We start from the raw sequence: 12,567 nt of genomic DNA, 5'->3' as shown, positions 1-12,567 counted from the left end.
CTGTACGATAGTCGGAGGACTCACTCTCGCACAAGCCGTTTGCGGGGCCACCCAGGGAGGGTCCTGATCACTCCTGCTCAGGACCATTCAGGACCACCATCTGATCGCTATGAGTGCCTTGCTTTGCAGCGAGAAGTGGAAAGATTTTCCCTTTGACGGAGTTGGATTTGGGGTGGTCGGTCAGTTCCTTGCTGTGTTGATAGGGTTTGTAGGGGTTGTACTGTATGTAAAGCTACGAGGCACAAAGGCGTTGCATGATATGCGTGGAAGCATGAGCCAAGCGCGCACGCTGTTGAACGGTGCGTCTCGATTCAAGGTGGTTCAGCACAACGGTTTGCCCCGAAACTGAAGCTGCTTGACTCGCCTCCAATCGAGTGTTGTTGGATGCGTCTAGTCATGTCCACCAAATAATTTCACTCACAAGAGTTGAGCGTCACGCTTTCAGCAACGCCATACAAATGCCCCGACAACCTGTCGCGTTAGGGCGCAGAGGCCATGTCCCAGAATCCAGTCTCCATCTGTGAGATCAGTCAGTATTGGACCTCGGGTCGCTCGAGCAGAGGCCTTACCCTAGTCGCCTGAATGAAAATCTTCACCAACTCATTAATCCTCCTCGGGGATTGGTGCACGATGTGCTTCTCGATCAAGGCTGTCAAAGCACCATCGTCAGCCGGTGAGCGATTGGGATTCTTTGGAACATGACATACCGCAGCCAGTAGTTACGGCAGAACTGTAGCCCTCGTTGACGTAATTGTCGATCCACGTCTTGTACCGGTTTGCCGTGGCAGGCGGATCCGTCCTCTGCAACTCGTCCAGTCGCTTCGCGATGACATGGTAGCCGAGTAGGCATGGGAGCAGCGAGATCTGAAGGGCGAGCCAGTCTTCCGATTGGCCTATGTCGAGTACGTACCGAGTATAGGCGGTGCAAGCTGGGGCGTGTCGTAATTAGCGGAGATATCTTTGTGGCGGGAGCGCTGCAAGCTACCTTGACTCTCTTCGGACTCTTCGATTTGCTGCATGGTCAGACCGAGTTCCGCGCACTCGCGAATGTGGAGAGCCGTCTCTTCTCGAATGTGGAGGACGATTTCGGCGGCCTACAGGCGTACATCAGCTGGCTGTGTTGAATGCATGGATGGAGACGAACTCTCGCAACTCCATCGAGTGACTTGGTCTTGTATCCAGCCAAAGCGTTTGCGCGAGCAAAGTGGATCTTTGCGCCGGTCAGTGAGAGAACTCATGAGGGCCACGATGCCAAGGCTTACTAGGTAGATGTAGTCTTGAATCATGTAGTATTTGAACCACTCCAGCGGTAACGTGCCGTCTCCCATCTGCCGGACGAACTCGTGGTGCGTAAAATCATGCCACGCCGGTTTGACGTCTGCTCGTGATAATAGGTATTCGGTAAAGTTGCCACTGACGAGTGGCATCAGCTGAGAATTCTTCTACGGGCACCTCGACAGAGGACTCACGGGGTGAATGGTAGAATCTGAAGCGAGTGGAAGTGATTGATCGGACCGGAGCCTTTGCCAAGATTGATACTCAGTCGAATGCCCGCATCCACGTATCGACAAGCCGAGAAGACTGCTGCTGGTACATCGCGGCTCTGCGCGAGGTTGCAGGCGATCGCGGCTGCTTTGTATCAGCTTTACTTCCTTTCATGCACACAGCGGTTTGACCCTACAAGCAAGCGAACAGCCAGTGCCATGAGTATTCTTCGACTTCCGGTAGGAAAGGTCAAACACCTCACACACATCCTCGCCCACGAGTACGTTCACGACGATCTCCTTCTGCTCATCCAGGGCGGCGATTTCGTATTTCGCCGTCAGTGGAATGTGCCCACCTTTGAGGAGCACATACTTCACCCCAAGCCGATGGATGGCGCGAGCAAGGTCAATGAGATCGTCGACGTTGCGAATCTCCGATTGTTCGCGTCCGGATTCTTGAAGGATCAACTTGGCCTCTGGGATGTTGGGAGTCAGGATATAAGTCTCCGGTAGCAGATCATTGCACAATGTTTTGACGGCAGCGTCGGGGAGAAGCTTGGCGCCGGTCGTTGCCACCATCACCTTGCAAAGGTCAGCTGGGGGGAAGTGGTAGCGGAGAACGATGGTATACAGGATCAATGACAGACACGGCGATTTTGTGCTCTCGCAGTGCTTTGGCGACCATCGATACTGTGTCCGCCGAAGCCAACATGCCTACAGCTGTGAGATTCTTCGACGAAGGACGGAACCGAAGCGATGTGTACCTGTCTTGACGACATCGACCCCAATGTCACTGACGCAAGCATCGATCTGCCGCCGCACGAAATCCGACGGAATCTCATGAATGGCGTCGACGCCGAGCGTGTTCTGCGCCGTCAAGGCTGTCGTGGCAGTCATGGCATAGCAGCCATGGGCCGCGATAACCTTTTGGTCGGCTTCGAGCCCTCTGGCAAAGCCGCGTTAGCCTCGACATTGACAGGCAATCTCTAGCGACGTACGCGCCCCCCGAGCTGTCCGAGCCCGCTATCACCAATATTCTCTTCATGTTTGGAATTGATACGGGTCGTGATTCGTCGAGCAAAGTTTGAGATGAAGGCAGCTGCTCTGCGCTAGATCTGACGTCATCCTGAATCTTGTGTTCGCGGAGTGTAACTATCGCGCGAGTACGACGACGAAGCAAAGTCTATGCGTGTTACAGCATCGGAGTCCAATTCATGCCTGTCTTCCACCGAGAAAAAGGGGCAGCTCGCCAGGCGTTTTCGTCCAGTTCGTCATCAATGCCAAGAGTCTGAACACCTCTGCCCTATCAATCAGAGTCGTCAGAGGCATCGAATTCGGGCACATTCGGATCTGTTCAACGTTAGCAAGCAAACATGTCGGTGGTACTGCGAACGCATACCTCTGAGTAACTGGTAATCAAAGCGGCCATCCACTTTCGCCGCAATCAGCTCTCGGAGCAGGTCTTGTTCGTCGGACGCAATTGCTGTATCCTGATCTGCCATATCCACCGACAACACGAGCCCGGTATTGCCGGGTCCGAGCTTGTCGATGTATTCCATGATCCCCTCGGTGGTGAAAGTGGTAACACCGGAGAATGTGACAGCCTTGAGGTTTGTCAATGTGGAAATCGCGGCAAAGACGGCGTCGGAAATGCCGTAACCGCCGATTGTGAGCTCTTCCAGGTCGGGCAAATGCTGAGCGAGAAGGCTGATGTGTTCGTCGGTGAAGTAGTCGGTAATACGGGTAAGCCTCAGCTCGCGGAGTCCTGCCAAAGAGCAGAGTGATGTCATCAGGACATCAATATCATCTCGAGCCATGGTGTCGGGGTCGGCGCGCAGGTGTAGACGTCGTAGTGTCGGCTGCTCACTCAATGCACGATGGAAGTCGTGGTGGTCTTTCACCACGTACATAGCATCCTCCTTGGTGGCATTGATGTCCAGTTCTTCCAGCGTGACCCCTTTGTTGAGAAGCACTGGCGTTACCAGATCGGGAGCGGAGATGATGTTGTGGAAGCTGACATCCTTGAGCGAGACGCAGTTCCGCAGCCACTCCACGATTTCGAGGTAGGTGTCGTTCTGGGTGGCTTTCAGATCGACTGAAACTCGGTCCGAGGAGACGGCCAACGTTCGCAAGGCAGTGCAGCCTTGTAACAGGCCCAGAGCCAACACTCCATCTTCCGACAGTCCCAGTTTCAGGTGTTTGAGACTCTTGCTATGACTGTTCATTGCCAGACACGTCTCAGCACCAATCCCACAGTCGCCGTGGTTTTCAAAATAGGTAAGCTTATTCTCCGGCATACCTCCGATGAATGTTGCCAGTGCATGGTCGGCTTCAGTGCTTGAAGATCGATAAATCTTCAACATCGCGAGATTGGGACAGTGAGCATGTAGCAAATTGCGCAATTGATCGTCAGCAAATGCTCTGCCATCGAACAAGTCCAGTCTTTGAAGATGTTCGAGCCGGGGCGCCCAAGTGAGTAGAGCTGTTGACAATACGTCCAGGCCAGTTGGTTCGGAAATTGCTTCCAGCATGGGAGCATGCTGTGTGATCTCGTCCGCGATAGCATGAATGATCTTTGGCCGATCCAGCCGAACGATACGGGCCTTACCGATACCGCGGATCGTAAAGTGGAATCGAGCGAGATCATCCTTGAAGAAGTGCGATGCAATCTGGCCACGAAACTTGTCGTCTTCCAGCAGATATCCAAGATCTCGCAGGTCGAGGAAGCGAAGGTAGCGGCAATAGGGGAAGGCGGTCTTTCCAAGAGCAGAGAGAATAATCGTCCGCCAAAGGATCGACCACTTCTGTACGTTCAGTTCCTGCACTGGTAGAGGGAGACCTTCATTGCCGCCGCCTTTGACAGGTGATTCGTGGCAAGCACTTTGGATGGTCGTCAGTAAGTGGTGGTAATGAGAAGAAAGCGATGCAACACTTACCGATAGAGCGCAGCGACCGCGCCAGCCTCCGCGAAATGCCGGCTACTTGCTACACAACTGTAGAGTGTGGCAAAGTCTTGTTCGTTTGCAATCTGATCCGAGAGAAGATGCAGAAGGTCGACAGGCAAGGCGGCCATGATCTGATGGCAGCAGGACGACGTCTCGATCGAACAGTGTCAGAGTATCGATGGAGTGCTACGCGTCTGACCCTCCAGCACGCGTTCGTAAGATGCAACTTATGAGAAATGTGATGAGTGAAGTCTGGATGTTGACTTTACGTCAAGGCGTCGAAGGCGTTCACCCAGAGCGGCGTTGCGTTCTCGTGACACGCTAGTCCTAATTTGGCTATAATGGAAACTCTATCCGTCGCCCAAAGTCAACCACGCGACTAGCCAACTCGATGGAAATCAATGAAACATCCTCAATCTCGGCGATCCTCGAATTCTACGAATCGGGTCTCCAAATCGATGGTCTCAAGTCATCTATGGCGTATTTCATCTCGCCGTGATGGAAACTGAATGTCTCGACGGATAGCGTATACCACACGCCGAACCCTCGACACAGACTCATTCAATGGCGATCTTGACGTTCTCACTCTCGCCCGAGGCAACTAGCAAGATATACGAGTCGCTGATCTGCCTGGCAAAGTTCGGTGAATCGGTGTCATTAGAAGCTCGGAGCGACAAGGTAATCCTGCCCACCAAAATGTCCTTCACCTCGCAGCAGCTGAATCATGCTCGTCTGTAGCTCACGATCGCCGCCCTCAACCTTTCGAGAACGGCATACGCTGCATTTGCGCTAGACAAGAAGACCTTCTTCCTTGATTACCGTTTTGTCGCGACCTCGGCGAAGGGAGGCGATAAGTTCACATGCCAGCTTTTGAACAAGGTATATCTGAGTGTGCTTCTGGATCGACTGCGAGGCTCACCAGGCGAGGTAGGCTCTACAGTCTGTGTTCAAAGGACGAGCAACCGATAGTCGAGGACGAGAGACTTCCGTTGAGCGCTGCGATGTGAGCATCCAGGACCAACCCGACAAGACAGAATGCCGTATCATCGTCAAGATGCTATGCAAGCAAGGTTGGTTTGGCCAGCCTTTCCCTATCTCGATGCGGCTAATTCGCACTTGCAGGCGTGACGAAAACATACAAACTCGCCTATGAATCGGTGGAGGTGATGCATGCACTGTTTGACCGAACAGCTGCTACACAGGGATGGAAAATATCGGCCAGAGTGCTGCGAGAGTATATCGAGTACTTTGGCCCAAAGACTGAACAGCTGGACCTCCTGGCGCAAGATGGCAAGGCAATCTTCACAAGCTTCACCGAGAAGATCCAGAACGGTAAAGGTACGGACAGGGAACAGCGCTACTAAGCAGTTCAGCCAGCTAACCTGAAAGTAGAGGTACTCAAACAACCCCTCGAGACAGCCATCGCTATCCACACCGAGGACTTCGAAGACTTCCATGTGCAAGAGAAAATGCACATCACCATCAGCGTGAAAGATTTCAAAGCAATCGTCACCCACGCCGAGACGATGCGAGGCTCGATCAGCGCTCGCTTCTCCTTCCCAACCCGGCCATTGCAATTTAGCTATCAGAATTCTGGGATGCACTGTGAGTTTACACTGGCTACGACTGGTGATTATCGCGCGTCATCCTCAGCTCCAAATGCGCAATTTGTTTCGAATCGAAGTCGCTCGCGGCAAGCGTCAGCAGCACCGACTCAGTCTCCCAGCCGATCGGCGTCCGAAATGCCACCGCCTGCGCGTCCGATCGCGGCCAAGACCTTCGGCAGCCAGAGCCAGCAGACTTCGATCAATGCTCGAAGTCGGCAGGAGCAGCCATCCGCCGATGACAGGGGCTCGAAGACACTCTTTGTCTCTCAGGATAACGAAGACACCACTTGGGATCCGCCAAACTTCGAGCAAGACGAAGATGAAGAGATGCTGGGATGGGATGCAAGCAACGAGCATCCAAGTGCCAGTTTTCATGCGACCATTCGTGACAGTGGGACCGCGGTTCCGTCGCAACGACAGCAGGCTTCGTACGCGGATTTCGACAGTCAGGGTCTGGAGCCGACTCAAAGACTGTCCCAGGTAAGCGTACTGCTCGTTATAGTGATATGCCCGCCGACTCTGACGATGACAGTTGCACGGCATGTTCGATTGAACCCTCGAAGGGGTCCTCATCACCTATCATCCGTTTGGATGAAGCTTGTGGAACAGCCAGCAAAGACGTGCGACACTCGGCCTACCACCTCGATCGTGTTGTACGCTGCCTTGACATCTCCACGAGCGTCCAGAGGCGTCCCGCAGTTTCCATGCTCGCCCCAACCCCAGGCAGCTACTTGGCCATTGTTCATTAGCGCAAGGCAATGCTCGCTGCCAGCGGCTAGCGCCTGCGTCTTTGGCAAGTCTTCCGCTGGCAGCTGGCCATGATCGTTCCGGCCCCATGCTGTGATGTCTCCAGTACTCTCGAGAATGTACCCACTTCCCCACGAAGCGGCAATGCTTCTCCAGCTGTGGACGGAAGTTGGAGCATCGGCAGCAACTCGAAATCGATCGTCCTTGTGTGCTCCGAGTACAATCAAATCTCCAGTGTCCGGCCGACCAGCCACGATCGTAAAGTCCTTTCCGCACACCACCTGAGATGCCTTGAATGCGATGCCGGGAATCACTTGTGGTTGCCAGACGGCATCAACTGAGTCGCCCAATTGACCTCTCCTACCCTTTCCCCAGCCGTGTAGTTCTCCATTGGAAAGCAGAGCTACGGTATGCGCCATTCCTGATGTAATGGCTACGACGTCTGCCCCTGGCCCACCGAGGCCAGGAATCTGTTGAAGCGACTCAGCCTGCGTGAGTCCATGACCCAGGCCCAGCTCCCCATCGCTCCCACTACCGCAAACATAGACGACACCCGTAGAACTCAACAGAAATGTCGTAGACCATCCAGCGGCAACACCAACAACCTCAATCAGTTTCCCCGAAGCCTCATCAACGGGCAATTCGATATCGAAGAAATGCGTGACCTGCTTGGTGCTCTTGAGCCCACATCGGCCGTCTTCGTTGTTGCCCGTGACGCGAACTCCGCCATCGTCACATAGAATGACGGTGTGATTGCCGCCGGCTGCTAGTTGTTTGACGGTCCATGGAGCAGGATTGCCTTCGATGGAGACCAATTGCGGTGATGAGACGTCTTCTGTGTGGCCGAGACCGAGTTGGCCGGAGCCGTTGGAACCAAAGGCGTAGAACATTGGGTTGGGGATTTCGTGTCACAGTTGGTGTTGAGCGGTATAGTTTTTGTTGACTCACACCAACACATCTGCTTGTCACATTGCGATTGTTGGAACGGATACATGATGTGCCCGATGCGTACTTGCACCTTGGAAGTTTCACATGCTTGATGCCTCAGGCATCAACTTCAAAGCCGGCGATGAGTAAGCGATGCCAAGCCCGCCGCACGAATTTCGTGATCCACCACCGCATCAAACCTTTTTCGCCAGGCACGCACGTCGACACCACCCCCCGACACCACACACACACCACACACATCGTCAACATGTCAGCACCGCAATCCGTGCAGTGCTTCGGCAAGAAAAAGACGGCGACGGCCGTTGCGCTTTGCAAGCAGGGCAAGGGATTGATCAAGGTCAATGGAAAGCCGCTGTCCCTCGTGCAGCCGCAGATCCTCCGATTCAAGGTCTACGAGCCGGTTCTGATCCTCGGCGCGGACAAGTTCGGTACGTGCTGTTGTTATCGCTCGCTGGCAGGGCTCGAAAAGTTGGAGGCCGAAGGAGGTGGAGGAATTCAAGATGCACATTTGAGATGCCAGCGAGCGGTGGGATGCGAAGAAGAGTACGGTGCTAACACCTCATCACAGCCGATGTCGACATCAGAGTCCGAGTCCGTGGCGGTGGTCACACTTCCCAGATCTACGCCATCCGTCAAGCCATTTCGAAGAGCATCGTGAGTCCTCCCTGCCATTCGGCTTTTCTCGACGACGACGTGGTGTACTAATCATACGCTTGCCAAAGATCGCCTACTACCAGAAATACATTGACGAGCACAGCAAGAACCAGCTGAAGCAAGTCCTCGTGGCCTACGACCGAACCCTCCTCGTGGCAGACAACAGACGGTGCGAGCCGAAGAAGTTCGGTGGTCCCGGTGCTCGCGCGCGGTACCAGAAATCCTACAGATAAGGGAGGAAAAAAGATGCTGGAGGTGCGCTGGGGTCCTTACGTTGCAGCGATGGCATATTTCTGGTTCGATTGCTGCCTCCGCTGCTCTCGGATATGAGGCGTGAGTGGGTATGCACGTGTAGCTGAGGAATGCAACAATTGTTCGAAACATCAATCCTATGGCATGCATATGCTCCTTCACTGCATATTGAACGCCGGACACCTCGCTTCAAAGACAAGAGGCAGGCAAATACTAAACGCTCGTATCGCTGCTGTCATCAGCATCGTCCGGGACAGCCGATGTGGCCCCACCACTTCTCCTTCTCGCCGCAGCATTGCCATTCGTAGACGCCCTCCGTCCATCCCCTCCATTCCTAGCCGCCTTCTCCCCCACCGGCGGGGCATCGGTCCAAGCCGTCTTACACACCGGACACTGCTCGTTCCCGCCCTGCGCCCGGAACATATTCCTCACACACCCATCGTGCAGGCGCGCGGGACAGGTCAAGGTCGGACATCGCTGCCCCATTGAGACAATCTCTTTACACGCCTTGCAGAACTTGATCCTCTCCCGCGGTTCCTCGTCATCCTCGTCGTCCTCCTCATCTGAAGGTTCGTTGTACGTGTCGATCAGCCAGCCTCGCAGTTCCATCAGCGCCCGCGGTGTCAGAGTGTAGTAGCCCTTCGCCGAAAGCTCCAGCCAGCCTTCCGATACCAAGTCCGCCAGTACTCTCTCCGCCTGCGCGAGGGTAAGGCCAGCAGAAGCCGCTTGCCCCGCTCTCTGCGTCTGTCCTCCGGCCCCGGACTCCCTCCGCGCAGCAGAGTCATTCGGCGCCTTGGCCAACTTCACAGCCTGCATAGAATTGACAGCCATGACCTCCGCCCGCGCGGAATTATTCGTCTCAAACATTGCATCCAACACCCTCTTCACAAACGCCATCTCGTCCGCGGTGCGCAGCGTCGCCATCTGCGTCAGCGCATCGCTCGTCGTGTTCACCAGCGCGTACACCTGCAGCTTCGTGGCCTGGTGTCGCGTGCTGCGGATCTCGAGGTCAAAGGGCGAAATGTGCTCGTTGAGGGTGTGGATATAGTTGTCAAAGTCTTGCTGCGACACGTCTTCGACCAGCGTGAGGCGGGCGGGCGTGGCGGCTGTTTCGATTGCGGCGAGGAGCGGTTTGGCTTCGGGGTAGGTGATGGTTTGGCGGGAGAGGAGGGCTTGCAGGAAGGCGCGGTGGACGTTGGTGTAGCCGGCGCGCTCCTCGCCTTCGCCCGACATGATGGTTTGTTGCGCGGGTCGGGAAGCTTGAGTGAGGATTGATGAGATGGGATGGATGGATCAAAGTGACGTGGGGTTAAGAAAAGAAGCGGAACGCGTCGCGCGTTGTCTCGATTTGGACGCACGAACACTCCTCCATCTCACTTCCGACCGCTGGCACTCACAACTTCTTTTGATTGTTACATATGGTTCCCATGCTCGCAATGTCCATACCGCGAGCAGCATCCCAATATCTCCATTTGTGCATGTTCATAAGTCATCAGCTCCTCCGGGACGGACGCACGCATCGATACAGTTTCAGCCGCAGCCTGATTCACCACCCACGCTTGACACGGCATCACGAATTACCGCAATCGGCCTGGGAGGACACATCTTTGCTGATACTCGTGTGGTTAGCGGCAGCGTGTTCCACCATACTCGGCATCACGGAGTTAGGGCAATTCGACCGACAGGTCACTTCTTTGCTGTGATGATGCCTTTATCAGCCGTGGTCAACTCACCTTGGCATCACAAGTTAGGGCAGTTCGACGAGGGTGTCACCTCTTTGCTGTCGTACTTAAGCGGTCCGCATCCCGACGATGTGCCTCGCAATCCATCGAACCCCTAAGTAAATTCGCCAGTCCAATCAACCACTCCAAAATGCTGATTACGACCCCGCCGTCCTCGGCGGACTACGTGGTTGTTGGAGGTATGTGCGCGTGGCCCTCGCATTGCACACCACACTGACAAACTCGACCGATCAGGGGGCACGGCGGGACTGTCGCTCGCCTCGCGGCTCAGTCAACGGGACCCAAGTCTCGACATCCTGGTCATCGAGGCCGGGCCGGATCAAGCAGGGCACCCATTGACTGGAACTCCTTTTGGAGCATTTACCGCAGGGGGTCGGACATCGACTGGAGCTACAAATCTATCCCGCAGAAGCAGCTGAACAACCGCGTGATCCCTCTGAGTGCAGGCAAGGTGCTGTCCGGCGCGACGGCCATCAACTACGGCCTTTGGCTGCGTGGTCCAGTAGCGGACTACGCCAGGTGGGCCGAGCTGGTTGGCGATCGCGCTTGGAGTTACGAGTCTCTCTTGCCATACTTTCGTCGTCTGGAGAAGCACCATGACCCCGAAGCCGACGCGGAGCAACATGGCTTCGAGGGTGTCATGCACACCATGTCTCCTTCCCACTCTGATCCCATTCGCAAATTCCCTCTGAGCACATTACAGGAGGACGCATGGAGAGAGCTGGGGACGGAACGGATCCGAGATCAGAATGCTGGCCACCCTCTGGGCCTGGCGGAGATTGTTGAGAATTGGAGGGACGGCATACGGCAGCCTGTAAGTGCGATTTTGGACCTGTCCAATGTTCGCATCCTGCTCGGGACAACCGTCCATCGGGTGGTGGTGGATGATGTGACTGGTGTCAAGCGCGCCACCGGCGTCCAGCTGGCCAATGGCGACATCATTCAGGCCAAGCGGGAAGTCATCCTCTCCACAGGTTCATACCGGACCCCTCAAGTCCTCATGCTCTCTGGAATTGGCCCGGCTTCGGAGCTACAAAAACACGGCATCAAGATCCAAGTAGATAGCCCGGAAGTGGGCCGCAATTATCACGACCACCTTACCGTGTCCTGTTACTGTCAGTCTGCCCTTGCATGGATGCTGCCACTGTCGATTGCTTACACTGGTTTTTAGGGAGAGTCTGCCACCCAGAGCAAGGAGTGGCCGTTGGGCATCCTCTGTGGGCGGAAAACAAGGCCTTGGAGAAAGAGCAGCCGTATGATCTCCTTGCATATCACCAAGCCCCCCCGGAGGTGATTCGCGAAGCCCTAGCAGCCTCTCGAGTCGACGGCAGTTCGAGGGAGATGGACCGTCAGCAATTAGAAGCACCAAACCGCGTGCACACGGAGACCGTGGTTGCGTACTGCCCGATCGCTAAAATGGGCGCCTTTCCCTTCGACGGGACTATAATCACTTCCAGTGTGCTGTTGATGCAACCTACCTCCCGGGGCGTCATAACGTTAGCCTCTGCGGACCCAGAGGCACACCCTTTGATCGATTGCAGATTCCACACCACCGCTTCCGATCGCGCGATCGTGCGACACGGCCTGAGGCAGATGCTTCGATTGATGCAGGGTACCAAAGGTGGGCAGGCTATGGTTGAGCCTGTGGACATCCTAGCGCAGGGTGAATCTCATTTGCGGTTTGATACGTCCACGGATGACGACCTGGATGCTCGGGCTCGTGATGCAGGAGAGATCTGGAACCATCCCGCCGGCACCGCGGCCATGGGCACAGTGGTGGATTCGAAATGTCGGGTCGTTGGCGTTTCCGGCTTGCGAGTGGTGGATGCCAGTATCTTGCCTTTGCCGATCAGCTCGCACTACATGGTGGCCATCTACACGGTAGGAGCACGCGTGGCGGACTTCATAGCGGACGAGGCCTGACCGCATAGCTTGACATAGAATGAGAGATGACACGAAGCCGCTCGGACGGTTCCTCAAGCATAGCGCTCGTGCCATTTACCATCGTAAATGCTGGGTGACCAGGTTGCATCGAATATTGCAGGGAGGTGGTTGCGGGGTCAGGTTCACATGGTCGCCAATGTCAAAAGTGGAGATAGATGGGGGATGCTAGCCTGATAAAGCTAGCGCCATATGCAAGATTAGCTAAGCCTGACATCACCCGCATCTCGATGCAAGGCCTGGCGTT

The 12,567-nt window shown here is 55.2% G+C and overlaps 7 protein-coding genes across 7 annotated transcripts; 3 read left to right on the top strand and 4 right to left on the bottom strand.

Annotated features, from left to right (window-relative positions):
• Nucleotides 1–479: 479 nt before the first annotated feature.
• BDY17DRAFT_243469 (Phosphomethylpyrimidine kinase-domain-containing protein) lies at nt 480–2,529 on the bottom strand (the record flags this gene model as incomplete). The annotated part of the gene is made up of 11 exons (XM_033730436.1): nt 480–518; nt 570–649; nt 708–929; nt 986–1,094; nt 1,145–1,210; nt 1,263–1,413; nt 1,470–1,629; nt 1,682–2,066; nt 2,116–2,198; nt 2,249–2,430; nt 2,483–2,529. The coding sequence occupies 11 exons, from the start codon at nt 2,527–2,529 to the stop codon at nt 480–482; spliced, it is 1,524 nt and encodes a 507-aa protein (XP_033594419.1).
• Nucleotides 2,530–2,790: 261 nt separating this feature from the next.
• Nucleotides 2,791–4,557, bottom strand: BDY17DRAFT_244473 (uncharacterized protein; the record flags this gene model as incomplete). Its single annotated transcript, XM_033730534.1, has 3 exons — nt 2,791–2,834; nt 2,884–4,364; nt 4,421–4,557. The coding sequence occupies 3 exons, from the start codon at nt 4,555–4,557 to the stop codon at nt 2,791–2,793; spliced, it is 1,662 nt and encodes a 553-aa protein (XP_033594418.1).
• Nucleotides 4,558–4,993: 436 nt separating this feature from the next.
• Nucleotides 4,994–6,589, top strand: BDY17DRAFT_314691 (Rad9-domain-containing protein; the record flags this gene model as incomplete). Its single annotated transcript, XM_033735845.1, has 6 exons — nt 4,994–5,107; nt 5,168–5,308; nt 5,361–5,499; nt 5,552–5,767; nt 5,822–6,516; nt 6,569–6,589. The coding sequence occupies 6 exons, from the start codon at nt 4,994–4,996 to the stop codon at nt 6,587–6,589; spliced, it is 1,326 nt and encodes a 441-aa protein (XP_033594417.1).
• Nucleotides 6,590–6,615: 26 nt separating this feature from the next.
• BDY17DRAFT_342539 (regulator of chromosome condensation 1/beta-lactamase-inhibitor protein II) lies at nt 6,616–7,888 on the bottom strand (the record flags this gene model as incomplete). The annotated part of the gene is made up of 2 exons (XM_033738018.1): nt 6,675–7,888; nt 6,616–6,633 (listed from the first exon to the last, which is right to left on the bottom strand). The coding sequence occupies exons 1-2, from the start codon at nt 7,671–7,673 to the stop codon at nt 6,616–6,618; spliced, it is 1,017 nt and encodes a 338-aa protein (XP_033594416.1). The 5' UTR covers nt 7,674–7,888.
• Nucleotides 7,889–7,978: 90 nt separating this feature from the next.
• Nucleotides 7,979–8,618, top strand: BDY17DRAFT_243623 (ribosomal protein S9; the record flags this gene model as incomplete). The annotated part of the gene is made up of 3 exons (XM_033730453.1): nt 7,979–8,159; nt 8,300–8,385; nt 8,454–8,618. 3 exons carry the CDS (start codon nt 7,979–7,981, stop codon nt 8,616–8,618), a joined length of 432 nt encoding a protein of 143 aa, XP_033594415.1.
• Nucleotides 8,619–8,850: 232 nt separating this feature from the next.
• On the bottom strand, nt 8,851–9,870 carry BDY17DRAFT_244171 (Nse1 non-SMC component of SMC5-6 complex-domain-containing protein; the record flags this gene model as incomplete). Its single annotated transcript, XM_033730506.1, has 1 exon — nt 8,851–9,870. The coding sequence occupies one exon, from the start codon at nt 9,868–9,870 to the stop codon at nt 8,851–8,853; it is 1,020 nt and encodes a 339-aa protein (XP_033594414.1).
• Nucleotides 9,871–10,509: 639 nt separating this feature from the next.
• Nucleotides 10,510–12,469, top strand: BDY17DRAFT_350673 (uncharacterized protein; the record flags this gene model as incomplete). Its single annotated transcript, XM_033738191.1, has 3 exons — nt 10,510–10,562; nt 10,614–11,494; nt 11,551–12,469. The coding sequence occupies 3 exons, from the start codon at nt 10,510–10,512 to the stop codon at nt 12,300–12,302; spliced, it is 1,686 nt and encodes a 561-aa protein (XP_033594413.1). The 3' UTR covers nt 12,303–12,469.
• Nucleotides 12,470–12,567: the final 98 nt, after the last annotated feature.

The sequence above is a fragment of the Neohortaea acidophila genome (assembly GCF_010093505.1).
Source record: "Neohortaea acidophila strain CBS 113389 unplaced genomic scaffold BDY17scaffold_1, whole genome shotgun sequence".
Lineage (NCBI taxonomy): Eukaryota > Fungi > Ascomycota > Dothideomycetes > Mycosphaerellales > Teratosphaeriaceae > Neohortaea > Neohortaea acidophila.
Note: the sequence above shows the minus strand (reverse complement) of the source record. Positions and strands in the feature narration are given on the sequence as shown.